This window comes from Durio zibethinus, chromosome 11, assembly GCF_047325235.1.
Source record: "Durio zibethinus cultivar Kanyao isolate XHJ-2024 chromosome 11, ASM4732523v1, whole genome shotgun sequence".
In the NCBI taxonomy this organism is placed as follows: domain Eukaryota; kingdom Viridiplantae; phylum Streptophyta; class Magnoliopsida; order Malvales; family Malvaceae; genus Durio; species Durio zibethinus.
Genome location: NC_143172.1, coordinates 27,103,726 through 27,121,263, shown reverse-complemented (window position 1 = coordinate 27,121,263; position 17,538 = coordinate 27,103,726). Strand labels below are relative to the sequence as shown.

General features: G+C 35.1%; 4 protein-coding genes across 9 annotated transcripts; 1 reads left to right on the top strand and 3 right to left on the bottom strand.

The window, feature by feature from the left end:
• Window positions 1–2,220: 2,220 nt before the first annotated feature.
• Window positions 2,221–5,424, bottom strand: LOC111290939 (GTP-binding protein YPTM2-like). Of its 4 annotated transcripts, none has more exons than XM_089768602.1 (9): window positions 5,163–5,340; window positions 4,471–4,562; window positions 4,284–4,356; window positions 3,887–3,934; window positions 3,755–3,802; window positions 3,205–3,276; window positions 2,936–3,091; window positions 2,761–2,864; window positions 2,221–2,545 (listed from the first exon to the last, which is right to left on the bottom strand). In XM_089768602.1, exons 2-9 carry the CDS (start codon window positions 4,485–4,487, stop codon window positions 2,449–2,451), a joined length of 615 nt encoding a protein of 204 aa, XP_089624728.1. In that variant the 5' UTR covers window positions 4,488–4,562; window positions 5,163–5,340; the 3' UTR covers window positions 2,221–2,448. The 4 variants fall into 4 exon arrangements, with proteins under 4 accessions (XP_089624728.1, XP_089624727.1, XP_089624726.1 ...); XM_089768601.1 differs by having other exon boundaries at window positions 4,490–4,562; window positions 5,163–5,299; XM_089768600.1 differs by having other exon boundaries at window positions 4,494–4,562; window positions 5,163–5,299.
• Window positions 5,425–6,480: 1,056 nt separating this feature from the next.
• On the bottom strand, window positions 6,481–8,500 carry LOC111291281 (uncharacterized). The gene is made up of 2 exons (XM_022882925.2): window positions 7,579–8,500; window positions 6,481–6,817 (listed from the first exon to the last, which is right to left on the bottom strand). The coding sequence occupies exons 1-2, from the start codon at window positions 7,820–7,822 to the stop codon at window positions 6,588–6,590; spliced, it is 474 nt and encodes a 157-aa protein (XP_022738660.2). The 5' UTR covers window positions 7,823–8,500; the 3' UTR covers window positions 6,481–6,587.
• Window positions 8,501–8,935: 435 nt separating this feature from the next.
• LOC111291335 (mavicyanin-like) lies at window positions 8,936–10,290 on the top strand. Its single transcript, XM_022883011.2, has 2 exons — window positions 8,936–9,492; window positions 9,621–10,290. The coding sequence occupies exons 1-2, from the start codon at window positions 9,288–9,290 to the stop codon at window positions 10,010–10,012; spliced, it is 597 nt and encodes a 198-aa protein (XP_022738746.1). The 5' UTR covers window positions 8,936–9,287; the 3' UTR covers window positions 10,013–10,290.
• A 179-nt stretch (window positions 10,291–10,469) lies between these two features.
• On the bottom strand, window positions 10,470–17,315 carry LOC111291328 (uncharacterized). 3 transcript variants are annotated; one of them, XM_022883000.2, is made up of 7 exons: window positions 17,198–17,286; window positions 15,936–17,009; window positions 14,915–14,986; window positions 14,755–14,826; window positions 12,117–14,093; window positions 11,103–12,020; window positions 10,470–11,014 (listed from the first exon to the last, which is right to left on the bottom strand). In XM_022883000.2, exons 2-7 carry the CDS (start codon window positions 16,759–16,761, stop codon window positions 10,665–10,667), a joined length of 4,215 nt encoding a protein of 1,404 aa, XP_022738735.2. In that variant the 5' UTR covers window positions 16,762–17,009; window positions 17,198–17,286; the 3' UTR covers window positions 10,470–10,664. The 3 variants fall into 3 exon arrangements, with proteins under 3 accessions (XP_022738735.2, XP_022738734.2, XP_089624725.1); XM_022882999.2 differs by having other exon boundaries at window positions 15,936–17,315; XM_089768599.1 differs by having other exon boundaries at window positions 12,117–13,949; window positions 15,936–17,229.
• Between the last annotated feature and the right edge of the window lie 223 nt (window positions 17,316–17,538).

Below are 17,538 nucleotides of genomic sequence, written 5' to 3'. Positions count from 1 at the left end.
AATTTTTACGAGGGAAAAATTAATGCACGATAACAGTTAATTATAGCTTTAAGGGACGCGTACCTGGCCTTTAGCAAAGGTTATTTTTATTTGATAAAACAAAACAATCTTTCAGTCTTGAAGATAAGCTAGTTTTAATCCAAATGCTTGGAAACCAAGTTGGCCCCTGAATTAATAAAGCTAGTAAAATCTCAACTGTAAATAGAATGTTCCAAAACAAATTTGGATATCTTTGACTGTTTTATTCAGAAATCAAATCTTGCCTTGTTCAGGATTTTGGCACAATAAATCTGCTATAAATGTTGTAGGAGAGCTTGGTTTCTAGCGAAAAACAAGGGTTTTCTTCACTTTTCCAGGAGAGAAAAGTTTCAGGCAAAGAAAAAAGAGATTATGGTGAAAGAACCGGGGAGAAAATGTTCTCATTGTGGACATAATGGCCAAAATTCGAGAACTTGCAATAGCAAGGGAGGTTGTGTCAAGCTTTTTGGTGTGAATAGAGCTGGCATGGATCAAAAGCAAGAAAATTTCGTGAAGAAAAGTTTTAGCATCGGAAATCTGCAGTCTCATGTTGAAAACAACAATGGTGTTGTCAAGGACGATGGTTATTTGTCTGATGGACAGATTCATGTTTCTAAGAAAAACAAAACAGTCCATGAAAGAAAAAAGGGTACTCAATACTATGTTTTTGTTATTCTTATCGTCTGTCAGCCTCCAACCTGTAAATTTTTTTAATCACATATGTATATTTATGATATAATCTGATATAGAGAAGCAATTTTTAAGATCGAAATTTATGTTATGGAACCTGATTATCACTATCAACGATTGAATGTTAATCCTCATTATTGAATATTATTTTTAAGATCAAAACAGATTGAATGAAGCATCAATAAAAGCGTACTGAGCACGAAGCAGGCCAATCTAGGAAAAAGTTATCGAGTTATTCCATGTTTCTGGAAATTCTGTTTTTGCTCAGGGAAGCCATGGACGGAAGAGGAGCATAGAATCTTCTTAGCAGGTTTGAGAGAGCTGGGTAAAGGTGATCGGAGAGGAATTTCAAAGAATTATGTAACCACTAGGACCCCAACGCAAGTTGCAAGCCATGCACAAAAATATTTTCCGAGGCAGGCAGGGAATGATAAGAAGATTCGTAGACCAAGCCTATTTGACATGGCTTTTCAAGAATCCGAATCCGTTATATCTCTTAATCCCTCTCTTACTTTTGAAAAAGAACAACAATATATAGTTAGTTTGTTCATGTACATGACCAGAGCTCGTGGTTTTAATCAACAGAATGCAACTCCTTCGGGCAGGAAAAACTACTGCTAGAAATTCATGTCAGGTTAATGCACCATCTCACATTGTAAACCGATTTCCACATCTTTGCTTGGATGAACGTCCGGTCATGTCGATGGCGGCATCTCATAATTTTCCAACTTATTATAACAGGATTCAACCCATGGTAAGAACCTATTTGCAATACAATATTTTCCTCTGAAAATGCCAAACCAAATATAGAAAAACTTCATCAATAATCAAAGTTTAAACAGGCAGGAGGAGTTCCCAATGGACAAGGCTTACCAGAAGCTACAATGATGCCATCTCTGCCGTATCTGCTTACAATGAATTATGCCGGACTGCGTTATTATTACATGGCTAGAGGCCTTGGGAATGTAGCTGCCTGCGCGCCAGCTGCTCACCCTTCTGGTATACCTTTACCAAGGTTAGTACAGCACAACATGTTTCGAGCTGGCCCTGTTGCTTCATTAACGGAAAAAGATCTTTGGGAGCTTAAGATCGGGCCCCCTCAATCATCAAACAATACAAGTCTGCCATCTCAGGCATCTATTAGGGTGACTTGAAAAAACAACTGTCATGTGTTGTTGATTTATTCATTTTTAGCACCAAGCTGAGTCCAATTAGAAATAACTTCACTCAATATTTATTTCATCAACAATCTTCAAAGCTACAGTTCTAATGTCCAGTTTGACACAACTCTTCCAGCCTCTTGCTAAAGCAGATGTTAGATCATCGGGTTATTCAAGATTCCAATCATTTAACAATATACATGATTTAAACTTCTTCTGAAACTGAGATTCGCAGAATTGAAGAAAGAGTTTCTATGGCTTCCATGGAAAAAATCAAAAGTGAGGAACTATGGCCAACAAATAATAAAATTAATGTTACTACTCTCAAGCAACACAATCAAAAGTGAGGAACTATGGCCAACAAATAATAAAATTAATGTTACTACTCTCAAGCAACACAATTTGCACAGGCCATTAATAATGAACTGTAAAAGAGTTAAATTTCAGAACAGTCTGCAAACAATTGAAAAGGTGAATAAATATATAATTCTACATGGTAGCATAGTTTTCCTTTCTTGAGAGCAGAATTAAGAAAGCTATTCTCACATGCATCCATAAGGCTGGCAATTGGTAAAATCAACTAGGAAGAGCAGCAACCACTCTTCTGGTTAACAGGTTGTCCTCGTATCTGCACCATTGGTGGCCTTGCATTATTGGATGCTGGCTGACTTGCCATCCTGCAGTAAAAGGAGAAAAATTAAATGGGAATGGCAATCACAAGGATTATGTATTTCTGCCAATGAGATGAAAGTAACACTAATTGAATCTGTTTCTTCAACATTCTCTTTTAACAAGTCCAATGATAAAATACTAATTAATGTCATATTCCTGACTGCTAGTCAGGACATTTAGTATAAAAATTTTACAATGAGTCACAATTTTACACAAGTACCTGTTCTTAATATCAGCTGCCATTGCCATAAAAGCCTGTTCAACGTTAGTAGCACTTTTTGCACTAGTCTCCATAAATGGAATGCCAATTTCATCTGCAAATGCCTATTAACAGAACAATATCAATTGGACTGTTTAGTTTTCAAAATAGTTCATGAAAATTGAACCACTTTTACCTTGGCTGTTTCGTAAGAAACAACTTTTTTAGCAGTTAGGTCACACTTGTTTCCAACCAGAAGCTTGTTCACATTCTCACTTGCGTACCGATCAATTTCATTCAACCATTGCTTAACATTGTTGAAGCTCTCTTGGTCAGTTACATCATAAACTATCTGCCAGATGTGGAAAAATGTTACAAACTTGTTCATAACAAATAAATTGTCGTAACAAAAAGATGATGACGGTGAAGAAATAAGGAATGTACACACATGGAGAGAAAACTTACTATAATGCCATGTGCCCCTCGGTAGTAGCTGCTAGTGATTGTCCTGAACCGTTCTTGGCCTGCAGTATCCCACTGCATGTTTTTCAGGGGAGAAAAGAAAACAGAGGTAGATGTGCTTCAGTAGCTACTTTAGCACAGCAAAACAGAAGATACCACCCAAAAATAATGAATGGGAGGTATTATGGTAAAGAACATAATGAATACAGACCAAGACCAAGCCAAAACATCTATGATATTTAAAGAATAAAGCCATAATCACAGTAAAAAGTTCTGCATAAGGGCTTACAGGTCAGCAACAGCCAACAAACACGTGTCACATTAAAATGTTCAATCAAGAAAAATAAAAAGTGTACATCACAACAAATAAAAAATAATAATAAATCCAGGAAAACAAGGAATCAAACTAGAACCAGGCCGTGAGACTCAACAGCCAAGAGGGGGAGATGTTTGATCAATACGACTTGCATGGCTATCAAACAAATAGATGCCATCTGCTAGTTTAATTCAATGAACTGAAATAAAAGCAAATAAATAAGGGAAAGATTCTCACAATTTGAAGTTTTATAGTCTTCCCATCTTGCTCCACAGTTCGTATTTTCTGTAGAACAGAAAACAAACATATAATTCACAAAATTCAAATAAGAAGAACAATTACTTGAAACTACAGGCCAGAAATGCTCACAAAGTCCACGCCAATTGTGCTTATATAGCTGTCCAGATAAGAATCATCCTGCATTTGAGCGATAGGAGATGTAGTCAGATTACAAAGATCATATCCGAACCAAGCTTCAAAAAGTCAATTCTATTGTATTAAGTCTCAGCAAACTTCCCAGCAGAATACTTTTAATTTTTAAATAATGATACCTGGTTCTTTCAAAACAGCGCAATAAACACTGAATTCTTCTTGGACACTACTCAAAACTTTTAAAATCAATGCTTTGGAGAAAGTATATTTTACGCTTAATAAATACGTGCAATTTGATTAGGAACTACCATTCGCGATTTTCAGATAAAAGATAAGCAACGTAAATTAGAAGGAAATCAGGACAATTAAATTAATTGTTATAGTGGAAGCTTACAGCAAATCTCAGGAGAAGACACGATTTGCCAACTCCAGAGTCTCCAATTAGCAAAAGCTTGAACAAATAGTCACTGCACAAAAATTCAAAACCTTTAACATTTCAACTAAACCACATCTCAAAAAAAAATCCATCACAAACCTAAAATTCTTTATTTGTCCAACAAAATTAATCAATATGAACTTACACGAAAATTCGGGACATACTTACACACGAACACTAACATTCCCTCCAACATTGAAAGATCGCATAAGGCACAAACTAAGCCTTACCCCATCTCTACAATCAATGACAAAAAGCAGAAGCATCGTTGCCATGACACATGATAGGATCATAACACAATGAAATCTACTTTAGATTATCCGTCCATAATAAGGCCATCAACTCATCATTTAGTAGTGATGAAGACAAAAGCATACAAAAAAGCAGACATAGAGTACTTCAAAACCTGAACTCAACAATGCTTTGCTTCATATTCTTGATCAGAATTCAATAATCAACACCCACAATTCAGCTTTTTTTTTTTTATAATTAAAATAGATTAAATTCTGATGCAGCAATAACTTTTATCAAAAAGTTGTAAAATTTAGCATAAGTAACACACATCCACTTCCTTCAAAAGGATAATTGTTACAGATCTACCCAAAAAAAAAAATTAGAAATAGAATTTAAAAAGAAATTTACCAATAAAACCCATAATTAAAAAGCTATAAAAACAGATCCATACAAAAAGAACCTTTACAACGGAACCCATCATTACGGATCTTAAGCAAACAGAGAAAAATCATTGGAGTGAAAAAAAAAAAAAAAAACCATTGTCGAAAACAATATAAATCAAAGAAAAAAAATCAAAGGGTGATCACTGATCAGGGAGCTTACTATTCAGGATTCATGATTGTTGGTTCGGCAGAGTATCGGACCGGTCCGTTTGTGGAGGAATGGGACCGGGTTCTGACAGGAAAGGCAAAGAAATTTTTGAGCTTTGTTCTTATTGTTTGTTCTTGAGAGAGAGAGAGAGAGGGAAGAGATTTTTTGTTTCAGTTTGGAACTGAAGACCAGACAAGTAAGAGAGAAGAAGTTGCTTTAACAACACCTCCGAAAGGCTTGCATGTTATGGTGGCATCCTTAAAGTTTCCAAGTCAAATCTGAGCCCAGTTCCAAATATTTTATTTTATAGAAAAAAATAACAAATTTTTTAATTTTGTTATAAATGAATGTGATTTTATTAATTTTAAAGCATTAAGAAATTTAATTTATATAATTATACCTTTTAAGAAAAAAACGAAAATGAGATAAGTTAATTGAATATCGGCTTATTAAGATTTTAATTTTTTTTCTTTTATTTAAGAAAATTATGTTTTTATAACTTAACTTATTATTTATTAATATTAATTACATTTAATTTTTATTTTTATTTTTATTTTAAAACAACAATATATAAATCTAATGTAATTAATCTTAAAATCTACAAATTTGTCTTAATTTTGAAATGATATAATATTTCATAACTTAAATTGTTACGCACCAAATAAAAATAAAATAAAATATGATATCTTCTTATAGTAGAGCTTTAAATTAACTAAAAATATTGGTTAATATCTCTCATAGTAATAAAATTGATTTTACATGTTAATTGAGATCAAAATTTATTTAACTCAACTTAAGTTTTACAAGTAGAATATTTAATTTTTATCAATTCAACTAATTTCGGTAACTATTATTTCTTTTTTTCTTTTAATATAAGGCCTCTTCCATCATACAAGATGAATCTTAACTAAGAGGCCATCAGACCAATTTTAAGGTAGGCCAACAATTAACAACATGCTATTGTTGTTGCACTCAATAGTTTATCATTCACCAACTGTTTTAGATGTTAGTTAAAAGATTACCAAAAAAACTTTATTTATAAACTTGATTTTTCACTTGAATTCCTAATAAATTCCTATCTGCAAATTACAATCTGCTCCATTCACAGCTACACTTGTGAAAAAGGGGGAATTGAAAATGTCCTTCCAATGACCACATGAACAAAATTACACTTAAACAGGGCACCCAAAAAAATTTTTTTTTTTCTTTTTCCCATTTCCTGTCTCCGACAAAAGTTGAGTTGGTTATTAAAATAATTTCATTTTTGTATACTTTAAATTCCCAAAAATTAAATTATGATTATTAAGATTTAAAATTCAAAATCCGAATAAATCATATTATTGTTAGCGATTATTACAATAATTTCATTTCTCGTGTCCTTCAGAAAATTGGCAATGGGGAGTTGATGCTGCTTTTTGTCTTCATTTCATTGATCTCTCAAAAGAAAATAAGAAGGGAATCAACCATTTGGTAATTGGGATCGTAATTCATCAGTTTCCTTGAAGGTTTTTGAGGCTTAGGCTTTTTACGTCTGTCAGTGTCCCTCAAATCCGCCATTGGCAAAAACCCTGTTTGAGTACCATCGCTGTCAGTATCAATGTCTCCATCGATTGTCAATCCTTCAATCCTTCCTGCAGCTGTTTCCGTTTTGGTTCCCACTACCACATCTGCATTCCAAAACAAGAAATATAAAAAGGGTTTTATTTTTAGAACATCATTTAATAAAACTGTTGTACTGGTAGTAAAAGATGAAGCCTTTACTGATCATTTTTTTTTTTTTCATGACTAAGGGTTTAGATGAGATCAATTTTTATTCAATTTAATTTTTTAAAAAATGTATAATATTATATATTTTAAAAATATAATCTAAATTCGAACTAATTTTTTTAAAAAACAAATTTAATGTGAATTCGTTTTAATAGTTTTTAAATTTTTATAAAATTTTTTATATATTATTTTAATAAAATTTTTAATTTATTTAAATAAATTTACTTATAAAATATTATTTTATTTTATAAAAATTTAATATATATATAAATTAATAAAAATATATAATTTGACATGTTTGTTTTTATTTATTTTTTACATCTCGATTTTATCATTACAATTTTGATTCAATAAAAAAAATCAATCTAAATTGAATCACACGTTACGAATCTAAATCAATTTTTATTTTTCTTAATGATTTTTCACTCATAAATTTATACATGTTTTGGATAAAAAGATAATGAAAAACAAGAATCATCCAAATATGGCGGTGAATCAATTTTACTTGCATACAAAGAATCAATAGAAGGATCTTATTGATTGTATTTTATCAACAATTTCGTGATTTGTTGATAAAATAAAACTCATAATTTTAATAATTAGGATTCAATGCTGACAGAAATGAAGACTCAAAGATCAAGCTGCCAAATGTCAACTTTACCTGGATTGGAAAAGAACCAGAGAATCAAGGCACAAACAAGCAGCACCAAAGGAATTAGATGCACAGCATTCTCAGCAAACTTAGCCCGTGACTTGTCTTTCTTAGCTATCTCCATTGCTGGATCATACATGGGCAGTTCATTATTGTCTTCCAGAGATGATGACATTCTGGTCATACCTGTCCCGGCCTTGGGGGAAGAATAATAGTCATCCGGAACTCGGCTCCAGCTTGCTGATCTATACATATTTTTTTGCTCCGGCCGTATCAAAAAAGCATGAACTAAAGAATGGGAGGGAAAAGAACAAGAATTTTTATGTCATTTTCTGGAGATCACTTGGCCCTTTGTTTTCTCTACATGCATCAGATTGTTGGATTTGGCATGTCTTTTAAATTCTAGACTGGATAGCGTCTCCTCTGTATGCCTGAAACTGAACTTTGTCACGGTCATCGGATTTAAGACCGAGTATTTTGGCTGCTTGCTCGTTTAGACTTTGTCTGATTCTTTAGTTGTCACTCTCTTAATATTTTTATATAGTTGAATGATTGAATCGGTTCCTATTTTCACCCATTTCCTCAGAGCGCTGTCATGCAATTGAGCATCAACGTTGAATGTGAATAAGTAATTGAACAAATGGGTTTAGACAAGTGTAACGTAATTGCCAGGCTGCGACCATTTAGGGGCCCAAACTTTGCATATTGGATTCAAACCCTACTTCATTTATCAGTCTCATGATTTCTCCAATCATCCCCATCTACTCCACCAATTACAGAAATCCAAGAATTTACAGGCAAAGGGGGACATTTAGGATCGGGCCAGGAATATACAAATGCAAAAGGGCCATTGCCCTCATTTGTTTTACTTTTCCTCGTCAACAATCTTGAGCAAAGAAAAGCCCTTGTACGAAGCAAGTCAAATATATATATATATATATATATATATATATCTCCTTGTCTACCCTATACTCAATTGAGGGAAAAAAATGAAGCCTATATATACATATACACACACACACACATACAGAAACCGCCTTCCAATGCTTATGGGCTGCAGCCAACAAAGTTGGTGAGGAGTGGGTGAGGGTGAAGTTTGCTGGTGAGGCGGATAAACCCCTCCCTCACAGCGCAAAAACCCTTCCTTTTGACTTGGGCAACGAGATTGTGCAGTCTTACAAGAAAGATCTGGCATTTGCTTGAACCAAATCAAGAGTAAAAATTCCATGCTCCCAACAACAAATTGCAACAGGTAAACTTGGTGACCAATGAAGCGAGAGGATTAGCTTCAGTCATCAAATCCTGAGCTGCAAGCCACTCTGAGGTGCAGGGAATACTTTAAATTAATTGTGCTCAAGCCAGAGCAAATTGCGATTAGTTTTGAATTAGCTTCATGATTTTTGCATATTATCGAAGACAACATTTGAGCTTAAACACTTTTATTGCCTTAAGAGCTAGTGATTTAACTAGATTTACGGCAAAGCAGCCATATTAATGTAACCCAACAAATTTTAATCACTTTTTTTCCAATTGCAACAAAAACAACGGAAATGGAAAGGTCCAAAAGGGCCTGGTTATTAATTAGATATCTTTCTTACTTCTTCACTCAATGTCAATCAATAAAAAATAATAAATATATATGGCACAAGAAACAAAAGGACATTTGCAGTTCTAAAGGTAGGTCATCTAATAATAAGCAACCCTGAGGTACATATACAATGCCAAATTTCATCATCTCAAAAGCATCAGTTAATCTCTCATTCATGGCCAAGCTGATTCTACTTTGTTTTCTTGCTGTTTTCTGCTTTGCATTAACAAGTGATGCCACAACGTACGTGGTTGGGGACACATCCGGCTGGGACATAAGCACTGACATTGATTCATGGGTTAGTGACAAGGGATTCAGTGTTGGTGATGTTCTATGTAAGTGTCTTGTTGCCATCTTAGATTTGAGTTTTTTTTTGTTCATGTTACAAGCAATTAAGGAACCCTAATATCCTTTTGTTTGTTGAGTTTAGTGACAAGTTTCATTTTGTTTCTGTTTCTTGTAGTGTTCCAATACTCATCATATCACAGTGTAAGCGAGGTAACCAAAAAAAGTTTCAAAACTTGCAACACAACGGATACTCTGAGAACATTTTCCAATGGGAACACAACTGTTACATTGTCAAATGCTGGTGCCGCATATTTCGTTTGTGGTAACAAGTTGCATTGTCTTGGGGGCATGAGGCTTCAAGTAAACGTCGAAGGTGATCAAACATCTTCGACTGTTGGTGCCCCTGAAGCACAGCCTGGAACTACACTTCAGCAGCCTGCTTCGAAGACCAACAATCCTACAACAGTTATTCCCACTTCAAGTGGGTATATCATTGGTGGAATTCAATCTCTTATAATAGCCTTCCTATGTTTGACGGCTACAATGTTGCTTCTGTTCCAGACTTGAGAAAAATATTCGTAGCCAAGCACTATTACTCCATATAATATCAGAGTTGTTTCGCATTGTTGAACACCAATGAAGAGTTCATTCTTTTTCTTTTACTTTTAGGAAATTCGTTTTATGTAGATTTTTCAATATTGTGATCTTATATGAACAACAGATTCTACTTGCATTGATGAATAAATTCTCTCCCCTCATTGCACTGTGATCAATGAGGCTCGTACTCAACCACTGTAGTAGTTTTTGGCTACAAGTTGATCAAAGAAAAGTTCATGAAATGTCAAAACAAAAATCTTGGAGTCACTTTGCATCTTAGTCGAAAGGTAACAAACCGATAACCGAGTTTGATAAGAGTAAGGTTTATTATTTCCGCAGTTTTAATCTGGTTAGTTTTTAAATTGTCCTACAGCAATGCTTAAGGAGAGATGTGCATTTTCTATATATAAAGGGGTAGAGATGTATATTGGTTCTGAATTAATGAACAAAATCATATAAGAAAAACATGTTTATCATGTGATGAATCACAAAAGCACCCTTCTGCGCCCTGTTTCTGACAGGAACAACCTGTTACCCCTTAATTTAGAAAAGCAGGAACAACAGAAGAAAGAAAAATGAAAAAGAAAGAAAAGGAAAAAAAATCTGTGGTTTCATATTAAAGCTATCTCCTCCCACTTAGATACTCTTTTTTGATCCTCACGAGCTTGGTTTCAACTACTGTCATAGTCATTCTATCATCGGAAGACTCTGCAGTACAACCACAGGCCACTTCCATGATTGATAATATACATGTCCTATCAACAGCTAAGTCTCTCCGAAAGGATTGCAGCGAAGTGAAATCTACAATACTCTCTACTGCATGAGGTAAGGAAGAGCATACCCATCGCCTGAGGTTCATTTTGCCATTAAATATTTCATCCGTTGGCTTCTTTCTGGTAAATGTTTCCATCAGTAGAATACCGAAGCTATAAACATCAGTTTTTTCAGAAACAGTTCCAGTTGATTCATACTCTACATCAAAATAGTAACAATGCATTAAGTATAACACATCCAACATAATGAATGATGTTCTGTACTTGATCATGATGAGAAACATCACCTGGAGCCATATATCCAGCAGTGGCCTTAGTCGCTGTTTTTGTCGCAGCAATTCTTTCACCTATGCGTTTGGCAATGCTAAAATCACTAACATGTGCAACCATGTCATCATCTAGCAGAATGTTGCTAGGTTTTAAATTGCAGTGAATGACACGCATTGAATGGAGGTAGCACAAAGCTGATGCCACATCTATCATTGTATTAAGCATTGTAAAGATATTCCTTGAAGAGTTGTCATCAATGTAATGAAGCCATTTTTCCAGAGATCCATAGGGAATGTACTCTAGAACCAAGGCTTTAAAATCAACTTCATTGCACATCATCAAGATTTTGACAACATTCCGATGGCGAATAAACGACAGCACTTCAGATTCAACTGCAAAACTCTCCCGCCCTCTTTTTTTTCGATTAAAAACCTTTATTGCTGCGTCTACACCATAATGTGGCAGTTGTCCTTTGTACAAGACACCAAATTCCCCATACTGAACTATTTTACTTTCGTTAAAGCCATCTGTTGCTAACAGAAGTTCTTGGCGTGAAATACTTGGATATATTTCCCTTTGGTCTGACCATTCAGTGTCTCTTAAATAATTTTTTTTGATCCTCTGGAGCTCTTCTTCAACTTCTGTCATCGTCTTCCTCTCAATGGACAACTCTGCAGTGCAAAACCTCGCCACTTTCATGATTGATAGTATACATTTTCTTTTGGCAGCTATGGCTTCCTGATCAGCCTCAAGTAAAGTTGCATCTGTTATTCGATCTACTGCACGAGGTAATGACTCACATACCCAGCGCCTCAAGTTCATTTCTCCATCAAACATTTCATCTGTGGGTTTCTTTCTGGTAAATGTTTCCATCAGTAGAATACCAAAGCTATACACATCTGTTTTTTCAGATATAATTCCACTTGATCCATACTCTATATATAAGATAGAAATGCATTATTCAGATAAAGAAAAATTACATGCATACATGAATTATATAATGCAAATATAAATCAAAATAGAAACATTACCTGGTGCCATATACCCAACAGTGGACATGGTTGAGGTTTGTTTTACAGCCTTCTGCTCATCTAAGATTTTGGCAATGCTGAAATCACTAACATGAGCGACCATATCTTCGTCTAGCAGGATATTGCTAGGTTTCAAATCACAGTGAACAACATGTCTTGCATGAAGGTAAAGCATAGCTGATGCAACTTCTATCATTACGTCAAGTCTTTGCAAGAGATTCAGAAAATAATTATGAGTGTAAAGCCACTTGTCCAAGGTCCCGTTAGGCATGTATTCTAGCACCAAGGCTTTGAAATCATCATCACGGCAACTGTTAATGAGTTTGACAATATTAGGATGATGAATAATGGACAATAACTTGGATTCATCCTCAAAACTCCTTAATGCTCTTTCTGTATGCATATTGAAAACCTTTATTGCAACATTCTTCTCCTCTTTCATTGTTCCCTTGTAAACAGAACCAAAACCCCCAGTGCCAAGTAGGTTACTTTCACTAAATCCATCTGTTGCTAGCGCAATTTCTAGGTACAAAATTGTTCTTCTTTTTGTTGCAAGAACAGCTATCATCCTTTTTTGGAAGTACTGCTTTACCAACACATGGATCAGTAATAGCATATAATAGAATGCAATCGATGGCAAAAGAATCTTGAGAAGAAGAAAAAGAGTTCTCCACGTTCCTTTGGAGGTGCCAGTTTTGCAGGGTGGAACTTGCAATCGTGCTGCACCACAAAGTGCTTTATTCATCATATATGATTGGGCTGAGAAATTAGCAAAGGGTCCTCCACTGGGAATTTCTCCTTGGAGTTCATTAGAAGACACATTAAAATATTGAAGATAAAAGAGCTCTACCAAGGACACAGGAATTACTCCAGAGATGTTGTTAACAGAAAGATCCAAGAACTCTAAGCTTATAGAACCATTAAAAGATTCTGGAATAGAGCCTTGTAATTTATTTTCTGCTAAAGAAAGATACACAAGACTTTGGAGATTCCCAATGCCGCTGGGAATGTAACCTGATAACTGATTCTTAGACAAATCAATTTCAGTCACAACCCTCAAATTTCCAATTTCTAATGGAAGAGACCCCTGTAGAGAATTTGATGACATGTCTATGGCCAGGATATCCTTAAGGCTCCACAAGCTTGAGGGTATCATGGAAGTTAATCTGTTAAAGCCTAAGCTGATATTTCTTACAGCAGTAAGATTACCTAAGCATTCTGGTATTGATCCAGAAAGCTCATTACCACCTAAGAATAATTCCACCAAGCTGCTCAATTGACAAAGATCATACAAGATGGTTCCTTGCAATCTATTGCTTTGAAGGTGCAAACCTTGCAGCTTTTGTAGTTTTCCAATTGTATTTGGAATAATACCAGTCAGTTCATTTTTTCCCAGCTCTAAGGCTATCAAGCTGCTTAAATTGCCAAGTTCAGCAGGAATGAAGCCCTTAAGTTTGCAATCAGACACCAAAAAGTATTCAAGAAAAGCTGAGAGATTACCAATGGACATGGGGAGGATGGAACCGAGAGGATTGCCTGATAGCACAATCCTTCTCAAATGGCTGTTTTGTGTCAATGAAGAAATAAAATTTGATTCCACCGTGGAGGATTCACTGGTTAAGTTATTCTGGGCTAATTCAAGTTTCTGGAGATTTCTCAGATTACCGATAGAATTAGGAATACTGCCAGTAAAGAAGTTATCTGTCAAGTCCAAGAGAGTGAGTTTTGATGCATTAGAGATGGAGCTAGGAATTATTCCTTGAAGTTCATTTCCCTGAAGGTGAAGCTCAACAAGATTTGGAAGGAAGAAGCCTATACTTGATGGAAGGTTTCCTGAAAGAGAGTTTTCATAGAGCAAGACAACTTGTAACGCTGAGATATTGAAGACTGTTGATGGAATAATGCCCCTTAAGATGTTATTATTAACTCTCAATGCCTCTAGGTTGGAAAGATTTCCAATCTCTGGTGATAGTTCACCTACAAAAAGCGGAAACCACCAACATTTACTTTAACAATTGAATTCTGCAGTTTCTACTCTCATTTCTTAACAATTATTGCATTAAGAAGTATGAAGAGGAAGAAATGTAATCATTCAATGAGGATGTTGCCAGATCAAGCCTACCTACAGAAGAAAATAAAAAAATATGAACTGATAATGGACAACATAAAGCAACCTCCCTAAAAGGGGCAATGGTGGAATCTAACTCCGGAAAAGATGCCATGATCTGTCCTTCTGTATGACAAAAGGTTCACATACTAAGTTATCCTACTTGATTCCAACCTATATTTCTATCTCCTAAAGAAATGAGGTATTGAGCCTCGCAATTTTAATTTAGTGTCGATGGCTCCAAGTAATGCAGGGGATTTTTTTGTAATGCAATATTATCACAGCCATAACACTACCTCCAAGACAGGACATTGTATACTCAGGCTCAGTTAAGAGCACACAAATTATCTAATCCCCCTCTCACCAAAGCATCTTTCCCCATGGTCCATTTTATGCCAAGATCTATCTAGTCAACCAGCACCAGTACAGATCCAGCAGCAAACTCAAACCTTTTCAAGATGGAGTTTGTTTGAGAAGTTGGGACCTAAGCAAACAGCCTGATAATGCAGTAACTACAAAAGTATAAAGTACCTGTCAACTTGTTTCCACTGAAGTTTATTTCCTCAAGCAATGTACAGTTTCCGACACTGCTCGGTATGCAACCTGGATAAATTCAAGCAGTTCAAACATTTAAAAAATATGATGGCATATCAAGGAAAATAAAAAAAAAAAAAGGCAAATAAAATTGCACCTGTAAGGTGGTTATATGAAATGCTCAGATTCTTTACATTGGTTAGATAACCTATTTCCCAAGGAATTGTTCCTACAAAAACATTATCATCAAGATAAATCACCTCATGAACACTTTGTTTATTGCCTTAGAATCCATTAACTGAAAAAATTTTTAAAAAAAGAAAAGAAAAGATTACGACAACGTGTTCTATAATGCATTTACCATTTCATTCAACAGTAAACTGCACTATAATTCTCAAATACCTACAAGTGAAACCTTCTTCAATGAGGCCTAGATTGCAGATGCAATGTCAAATTCAAGGTTTTAACATGAAAGTATCATAGAGATCATGTACAATTGCTATCATTTTAGTTTAGTGATTTTCCAATCCAAATCACCACCATCGCAGGCTTATATTTTTTTAGCCATTACCAGTCTACCCTTCAAATGTAAGATGAATATTTACCAAACGTATTTACCAAATATAAGATGAATATGATAGTAGCCAAAATCAATCATCTAGCAACCAATTTTATAATGAGAATTTAAATTAAAGCTTTTGAATGAAAGGTGTTTATGTGATGGCAGATCTCGAGCTTGCTACATTTCAAAGGCCAACCTAAATGGCTTTTAGCAAGAACCACAGTTTCAAATTGAATTCTACCTACTCATGAAAACATCTATCCAGAACAGTCTTAGTATAAGAATTACTGAAGTCAAATCCTGACTGGCATACCAGACATATATAACAAATTAAGATGGTGAAATAAACCAAATTCTATTTGGCAAGTATCACATTACTGATACCTAATGATAAATAAATGAAAAGAAAAAAAAAAGAAATGACATGTAACAATGAAGGTGTCATCTCGCTTTTATCCTTGATACATACTTTCTGGATTTTATAGTAAGCATTTTGCTCTAATGTTCATGATACGGTTCCTCTCATTTTCTACCAAAGCTATATGGACATACATTGGGAGGTTGAGACTGAAAACATCTCTACGAGTAAAAATGGTCCGAGTGACATTTTTCGTACCTTCCAAGTTGTTATGGCTAAGACACAACTTATTGAGCATGGTTAAGTTCCCAAGTTCTGTTGGTATGGCTCCTCTGAAATTGTTGGAAGACAAGGATAGTACTTTTAGCTGTCTGTAGTTGAATAAACTACTTGGGATCTGTCCATAGAGTTGATTCCCAGACAAATAGAGCTCCTGCAAGTCTGGAAGGACCATATCTATTGAAAGTCTACCAGATAGTCTATTAAAGCTAAGATCAATTATTCGTAGGGAAGACGCATTAAAAAAGTTGGAGGAAATAGAACCCGATAGCTGATTGTAACTCAGATCAATCTTCTTCAATGACGTTATGTTGCTTAAAGATGATGGAACCGCACCCAGAAAATTGTTATCATTTAGAACCAAGTTCTCAAGTTCAGGAAGGGACCAGAACCATGGCGGAATCTCTCCAGTAAAGAAGTTGAGTCCAAAGTCCACAGTTTTCAAGCTGCGCAAATGAGCTAACTCGTTGGGCAAAGAACCATAAAAGCTGTTGTTTTTTATTGATAGCAGAGAGAGGGAAGATAAGTTTCCAATGTGTGGAGGGATGGTGCCCTTTAGACCCATGGAAGAAATATTCAAGGCTATGACCCTCTGGGGTTGGCCACCGCAAGTAATACCAATCCAATTGCAAACAGAAGTAGCTGTTGTCCAATTGTTTGCCAAGATATTTTGAGTTTCGGGATTGATATGGGCTTTCAAGGCCAGAAGCGCAAATTGATCAGTGGTTAATGAGTGAAGACGGGGTATACACAATATAAAGAAGTGAACTAACAACACCAAACTATGAAAGCAAGAAATCTCCATGACCGTAAGATTGAGAAATGGACGCTTATGACAATGGAGGAAGAGAAATGAGACAAAACTGGAAAATAAATGACCCCAATTATAGCAGGATGTACAGAATCTTTTAAATTGGAGGGTTGCCCGTTAGACTGGATTTTTCTTCCTTACCCCTCTAATGGAGGCCAAAAGGCGTTACGTTGGAGGTTCCGTTCCTTTGTGCAAAATGACCGTATAGATTTTCCAGCAACCGTCAAATCTCAATCAGATCACTAGGAAGAACAAAAAAAAAAAAAAAAAAAAACCGACAGAGGGAGAGTTATAGATGAACAAAGTTGTTCGGTGAGCTAGAGAGGCTCAAAGGGAGAATACAATCTGTAAAACAAATCACTGTTTTTAATCCTTCAATTAGTAGAAAAAGGACTGCTTTGGACCATAACAGGGGCATTTCAGTTCATACCTTTTCTTCCCGGAAATGAACCGGATGAATATCATTCATTGTCTTTTTTTTTATTATTATTATTATTTCCTTGCCTCCTTACCTGGAAGGATCAATTTTTGACCTAGAGACATTGCGAAACCCACACGAAGCAAAATGTTAAAATCTTAAATTGTCTTAAAAGCCAAAGCATTTTTTTATTGCAATCGAAAGCCTCACGTTAAATAAAGATGTCAAGTCCGTTTTTAGAATGGCTTAAAAAGAGTGAGCCACTCGAGAGAAAAAAGGGAAAAAAAAATGGAAAGATAAAAAGGGGAAAAAGGAAAAGAGAGGGTTGTTAGTTTGATCAAAATTGAATTTTG

What these genes read in the sequence shown, in the direction of transcription:
- LOC111291335 (XM_022883011.2), top strand. Translation starts at nt 9,288, where the DNA reads ATGCCAAATTTCATCATCTCAAAAGCATCAGTTAATCTCTCATTCATG. An exon ending in CAGTGTTGGTGATGTTCTAT is followed by an intron (nt 9,493 to 9,620) that starts GTAAGTGTCTTG and finishes TGTTTCTTGTAG; the next exon opens with TGTTCCAATACTCATCATAT.
- LOC111291281 (XM_022882925.2), bottom strand. Translation starts at nt 7,822, where the DNA reads ATGTATAGATCAGCAAGCTGGAGCCGAGTTCCGGATGACTATTATTCT. An exon ending in CTGGTTCTTTTCCAATCCAG is followed by an intron (nt 6,818 to 7,578) that starts GTAAAGTTGACA and finishes TTTGGAATGCAG; the next exon opens with ATGTGGTAGTGGGAACCAAA.
- LOC111291328 (XM_022882999.2), bottom strand. Translation starts at nt 16,761, where the DNA reads ATGGAGATTTCTTGCTTTCATAGTTTGGTGTTGTTAGTTCACTTCTTT. An exon ending in TAGCCATAACAACTTGGAAG is followed by an intron (nt 14,987 to 15,935) that starts GTACGAAAAATG and finishes ATGTTTTTGTAG; the next exon opens with GAACAATTCCTTGGGAAATA. An exon ending in TGCTGGATATATGGCTCCAG is followed by an intron (nt 11,015 to 11,102) that starts GTGATGTTTCTC and finishes ATTTTGATGTAG; the next exon opens with AGTATGAATCAACTGGAACT.
- LOC111290939 (XM_089768600.1), bottom strand. Translation starts at nt 4,534, where the DNA reads ATGCGATCTTTCAATGTTGGAGGGAATGTTAGTGTTCGTGT. An exon ending in GTCTTCTCCTGAGATTTGCT is followed by an intron (nt 3,935 to 4,283) that starts GTAAGCTTCCAC and finishes GCTCAAATGCAG; the next exon opens with GATGATTCTTATCTGGACAG. An exon ending in AGACTATAAAACTTCAAATT is followed by an intron (nt 3,277 to 3,754) that starts GTGAGAATCTTT and finishes AAAAACATGCAG; the next exon opens with TGGGATACTGCAGGCCAAGA.